General features: G+C 44.4%; 1 protein-coding gene across 1 annotated transcript; it reads left to right on the forward strand.

Annotated features, from left to right (window-relative positions):
* The first annotated feature begins 308 nt into the window (after positions 1-308).
* On the forward strand, positions 309-5,712 carry EFCAB9 (EF-hand calcium binding domain 9). The gene is made up of 4 exons (XM_062587721.1): positions 309-444; positions 1,933-2,081; positions 3,163-3,339; positions 5,608-5,712. Exons 1-4 carry the CDS (start codon positions 309-311, stop codon positions 5,710-5,712), a joined length of 567 nt encoding a protein of 188 aa, XP_062443705.1.
* The last annotated feature ends 230 nt before the right edge of the window (positions 5,713-5,942 follow it).

Genomic DNA, 5,942 nt, shown 5'->3' on the forward strand with positions numbered 1-5,942 from the left:
AAATAAAGCCTTAAATCTGTGTTTTCTTGCACATTTTAAATCAGATTAAATGCTTTTAAGGGCATTTACAAAACAAAACATGCTGTAAGAATAATTGCTGTCACTTGATTTCGAGATGTATTATCCTTGAATGCTGAATGGTAGGGAAGTGTTTGCCCGAAAAGAATTAAAAATGTGGACAAAACATGAAAGAAATGTGGGAGGGGAAGAACCAATCATACTCTGGTTCTAGGGCAGAATCCTCCCCCTGTGACGTGTCAGAGCCTTGGCACTGATTCTTTTTGGATGACCTTCCACGGTTACCCAAGATGAAGCTGAAATCTGGGTGTTTTCTGCAGTATTTGTATTTAGATGAAGTATACTGCTTATTGTCTGTAAAAAATGCTAAAGCATTGACAGACTATTTCCAGCTCCTGGATGTTCATAAGAAGAATGCTCTGAACAGTAAGTACTTTTAAAAATGAGACTGGCATTAGTGCTATGAAATTACAAGCCCTGTGTAATGGTGTTTTGAAAAGAGATGGACAGAGTGCTACATCACTTGGAATTTAAAACTTGAGATCACAGACATTTTAAACCTTGTACTTCAGATACAAGTGCTACGAGTACAGCACCCTGCAATGCTAATTAACTAGCGGCTTAGTTAATGCCACTACCTGGCAATACCCCCAAAAGCTTTCAGTTACAGCATAAATCATCATGTTCTGACAGATCTATCATGCTGAAGCTTCTCTGAAAGGTTATGTGGCCTGGCTAATCCTGCATCAGCTTCTGAAATGATGTGTATGGCTCATGGGACCATCCAGAGCAACCAAGGTGTATTTTCAGCTCCCACTGATGGTATCCTTCATCCTTCAATTGCCTCCTTCCTATTTTTTAAATAGAAAAGAGTCTGAGACCACAATAAAGTCTGCTTGGCTTTGTGGTACTGTCATCTGCTGCATTTCAGCAACATGTGAAGCCGTCAAGACAGTCTTGCTAGTACTGTACGAACATGATAATCAAGTCCTGGCACCAAGAAGTAGATAACCAATGTACAAAAAAACCCAGGCTAGAGATAAAGGAGATCTTTACAGCTGTACAAGCAAGATGCCAGGAGCATAGGACAAGAGGGGATTTCTGGCTCGCTGAAGCTAACTCCTTAGTCCTGCGGCAACCTCGTCATGTAATCCCTTCCACAAACTGTTCTCTACATTAAAAAAAAAGGTTCATTGCCAACATTATTCTCAACAGGAGGCTATTAAAGAACCCTGGTTCACAGCTTCTTAACTTCCTCACTGCAGCTATCAAGGCTTTTCCCATTCATTCACAAACCAGCATCACGCTCCAGCTTAAATAACACATCTTACTACAGATTTACCCTACTGACAGAGATTTAGGGATAGTAGAATTGGATCAGCACTGCCAAATTTTCAGCTGGGGCTAGTTTTCCTCTGCTTTTGCATGGAAAAACTTGAGGAAGTTTGAGGGAAAAACCAAGGTGGCTCCAGAGGTTTAGCTCTTCCTCCACGCACCTGTCCCTTCCTGGTATCGTCACCAGAAAAGATTGAAAAGTGTTAAAAATAATTGCTAATAGATCATGAGTCAAAAGTGACATTTCCAAAAGAAAAATGGATTATTTTGCTAATGTTTCCGGTTTGTTGAAAAAGTCCTTTTTTCCCTTCAGGGGTGCAGTGGAAGAGAGGGGAGTCCAACAGAACATTATGAGCACTTTACATTGCCTTCTGCATAGCAACCACATATGCCCCTTTCATAAATGAGGACAACTTAGTAATACTGTCTATTAATTCCAAACAGTTTCTTGCCCGCTACTCTGCTTTAATTGCCTGTGCAATCTGTCTGAGAGCAGTGGGCATTTAAAATAAGGTAAATTCTGTTAATTATTGCTGACAGCTTTGTTCAGATGAGGCCTAATAGCTTACTGCTCTCCAGATCTACAGTTTTATTGCTTTCTGCATTATGTGACTGACTTGAAGAAGAAGCATATCATGCTGCTGTTTGACTTACTGGACAGAAATGTGACGGGGGAGATAGGCTTTGATGAGTTCTACATGCTGGTATGTCTCCTGTTGGCTCATGAGGTGTGTATTCCTGGGGAGCTGCTGTGGGTAATGTGGGCCATCAACACCTCCATAAAGGGAACCAGCTCACTGGGACCTAATCTTTACTCATGGTGTAAAAGGGACAGAAGGGGTCCTAAGGTCTGGACATAGCCACAACACTGCTGCATGCCAAAGGAAAGCCATGAAATGAGCTATGACCTTCCTAATACCAACCCTGCTTCCCAGAGAGAAATCTTTTCAAGCTTTTCACCAGCTGGGAACCATCTAAATACTCTTGCCAGCTCTGACCACCCATTTGGAGGGGAGTTCTCTGAAAAAGAGCTTCTTGGCTGGGGCTACCTGGAGGGAAGGGAGCAGAGCCACATCCGTTTTCACTGGTTGGTATTTGCTAGTCTGTTGATGCCAGGTGTGCTGATCCCCTTCTTTTCCTTGGCATTGCCCACAGCTTGGCTTGTGGAGAGATTAGTATCTTTTCAGGAAAAAACAGTGAGGATGGCAGGCTATTTCGAGAGAGGTGGATGACAGAGCCGGGGACTGATTTCTCCCCTCCCACCAGACATATCAGGGTCCCTGTTCTGCAGTCAGGTGGGACATGGCATCCCTAGTAAGCAAGTGGTACATGGACACTGTGGCTTTTCAGAAGCGCCATGTGGCTGTGTTCGCTCCACGAGGCTAGTTAGGCTCTTTGGGGGTGAGCATACAGGGCAGCTGTCCATGGGCCTTGGGGCGAGGAAAGAGAAGACCAGGCACCTAGCCATGCAAGTGTCTCAACACATGGTAGGAAGGAGAAAAGACCTCACCACACATCCTGTGCATGGGCTGGATACAAGCCTGGCTCAATTTCAGTAACTCTTCCCAGCAAAGCCCTGCAGCTTGCAGCTCTATGGAGCCCAAACCCAGGGAGCAACAGCCACGTGCTTTCACACAGCTGAGCCTATGGGGCAGGAAGCACCAGGATCTTGGTATTTCCTGAAGGCTCCGCTAGCAGGATGTCACCTTTATTCTCTGGACACCAACACCGTCTACTGCTCTCTGTATTCTTTCAAAGTAGGAAATTGCTACTTATGATCTATTCTTAAACCTTTCTACCCTGAAACAGAACCACCTTGAGAAACAGTTCATCTATCGACATTCGGGGCCTGCCTTCAGACTGCTGGGCATAGACGATGGTCACACAATTGGTCCTAGGGAGTTTCAAGCCACAGGGTTTCTCTTTAATATCAAGAAAGAAGAACTTGTGAAGATATTCAAGGACTTTGACATATCTGGAGATGAGGTAAAATCAGAGAAATTACAGCCAAAACAGAGGCCAAAAAATGCCTCTATATTAAAAATCAACCCTTAGAAACCTTAAGGGAGAGTAAAAGTCTACTGCACCTGGTGAGAAGAATTAAGAGCCTAGATGGGAGAAAGCATGGGAGGGAGAATGTGCAAAGAAACAGCAACTTACCTGTACAATTGCAGAGTCTAATCCCCTGTGTGAGCTTACTGGGCTGCCCCAGAACTTGTTGGCAGCCCAGGTGCATGCTCTATCCCACAGCATGTTCTCACTGAAGTCAGAGTTTTATTGCCTTCAACAGGGAGCAGAGCTTTGATGACTTACTACACAGAAATGATAAAGTCCTTAGTCAAATACTCAGAAACGTCGCTATACTGGAGTATGTGTGATTACTGAGACAGAAGGCTCTTCAACGGTGTTCCCCTGCCTTAACTAACTGCTGCATACATGGCTATTCCTGCCTATCTGCAAGTACAAAAAAACGAATCTGGTCATCTGGACCGGAAAGTACTTGAGCAGTTCTGGTCAACCCTCCCTCCAATTTACTTCTGAAGTTCCTAATGACTTAATAGCCGAGCATAAGGCAAGTAGCAAGGAAATTGCAGAGGTCAGACAGGTGTTTTCATCCTCTTTGATCCTAGATTTCCCAGGACCTAAATATACATTTACAAGCCTATCTTCTTTATGGATATAATTCCCAGAAGTCTTGACTGAAAGCATCTTAATAGTAAGAAGCAACAGGATGAAAGAATTGGGGAAGGGGGGAGCGGGTGCAAAATAGGTATATTTCTCTACCTCAAGAGACTCCAGTGAGATGAGATGGGCAGGATTGGTAGAAGTGCTTCTACTTAACCCATTTTCTTGTGAGTTTACTTGTGGCTCCTTGTTGTTTTCCAAAGTCTCTGAAGCCAATTCTCACACCTGCTGACCACACTTGTGCTTCAGTGGGCTACACTGACTTGTTCCCAGCTCTTTTTAGGAACATTATGAGTGACAGATTTTTAACTTCTGCTCATGCCAAAAACATTTCTGTAGACGCTCCTGTCCAGATAAAGCCCCAAGGGAAGCTTTGCTTCATTTCGATGGAGCCTTCATTTTGAATTTCAACCAGCTGCAAGTCCCAATGAGAGGCCTCAGGGATCTCACTGCAGTGTTCATCCCTCCCCCTGTGGCAGGGTGCAGGCTCCCGGCAGTCAGAAAGGGAACATCAAATCCAGGGATACCAGCTCCCCAACAAGCACTCTGCTCTTTCCTTCTCAGGCTTTGCACTTAGCACAGTCCTCACTGCAGAGATGCACACACACTTCTCTGCTCAACCTGCTCTTGGCTGTCAGCCTGTCTCCACCTCACCTTTCTGACTGCCTCCTCACCTGTGCTGGTTCAAACACTCCCTGCTCTGCAGCACTTCCTGATTAATGACCACCTGCAGCTACCCTGGCAGGGAGTCAGTCGTTAATACACCATGGGCATTTCTTACCGTTCTCGCAGCTCCATACTGTTCTTAGGACTTCAGCATCTCAGCACGCTCCAAGGTCACGTTTAGCAAGACAACCACTAGTGACTGAGGGAGATTCCTTCTCTTTCTCCTCCTTTCTAGTGCTGAGTTACTGGGCGTGGACTTTACAGTTTTTATTGATAATTCTCCTTGTCCGTGTTCTACCGTTAGCATCCTCTTCAATTATTTGTTGCATCTTTCCTGTAAGCTCTGCAGGGCTTGCAATATATTTCCTGAGTGGTTGAAGGGCATATCTAGATATCAAAGCATCAGTCCTGATCAAGGCCTCAGGATACTTCTCTGGTGCAAAGAACATACTCCAGAGTGGTTTCCTGGAAAAGCTGTTTTAGCCCTGAGTTGCACCAATTCTGTCCTTTCATCTCTAGGCTGCCTGATTAAAAGGACACTTTAAGTAGGAGGAGGATGGTTGTTTGATACAGCTGCAAAGGCACTCAGGTCTCCCTCTTACACCCGACCACACTGTAACACCAGATGTTATGAATCCTTCTAACATCTGCAAGTCATTACAGAATGGTAGAGAAATGTTAATTTGCCAGGGAGGTGCCCTATTAGCCTGTAACATGTTCATTTGGGATGAGCCAGAGGCAGTAAGTTGAAACCAATTTCTCCTGAGTCAGTTGGGAAAATACAAGTTGGAGAATGGGACAAGAGCCTGAACTCTAGATTTTTCTCTGAAATAACTGTTTATATTAGCCAAGACTGTCCTGCTAAGTATAAGGCAGATATCTCTCTCTCTCCTCCAAAACCAGCAACTGAACTACAAGGAATTCAAGATGTTTGCAATACTTTGCATTGACAAGCAACAAGAAAAGGAAAAGGAGAGAATGAGAAGGAGGATAACCGGGGGAGTATGAACGCCACCCTCTCACCACGATCAGCCAGCTCCGAATAGGCTGAACAAGACCACTTGTACTCACAGCTGGGAACAACAAACCTCAGTTCTCCACCCTCCGGGCTCAGCTTAAAACCAACAAATAAAACATATCAAATTTGTAGAAAAATGAACAAAGTGATGTATTGAAGCAATTGCTTGTTCTGTTATCTCCATTTCTAATTGCCGCTGCTCTGTAGAGATGAATGCCAG

Source organism: Rhea pennata, chromosome 14 (assembly GCF_028389875.1).
Source record: "Rhea pennata isolate bPtePen1 chromosome 14, bPtePen1.pri, whole genome shotgun sequence".
NCBI lineage: Eukaryota > Metazoa > Chordata > Aves > Rheiformes > Rheidae > Rhea > Rhea pennata.

Bases quoted from the DNA above. Each gene is read 5' to 3' on its own strand.
- EFCAB9 (XM_062587721.1), top strand. From the start codon at position 309: ATGAAGCTGAAATCTGGGTGTTTTCTGCAGTATTTGTATTTAGATGAA. The intron at 2,082-3,162 runs GTGTGTATTCCT...ACCCTGAAACAG, and splicing joins GTCTCCTGTTGGCTCATGAG to AACCACCTTGAGAAACAGTT. The intron at 3,340-5,607 runs GTAAAATCAGAG...CTCCAAAACCAG, and splicing joins TTGACATATCTGGAGATGAG to CAACTGAACTACAAGGAATT.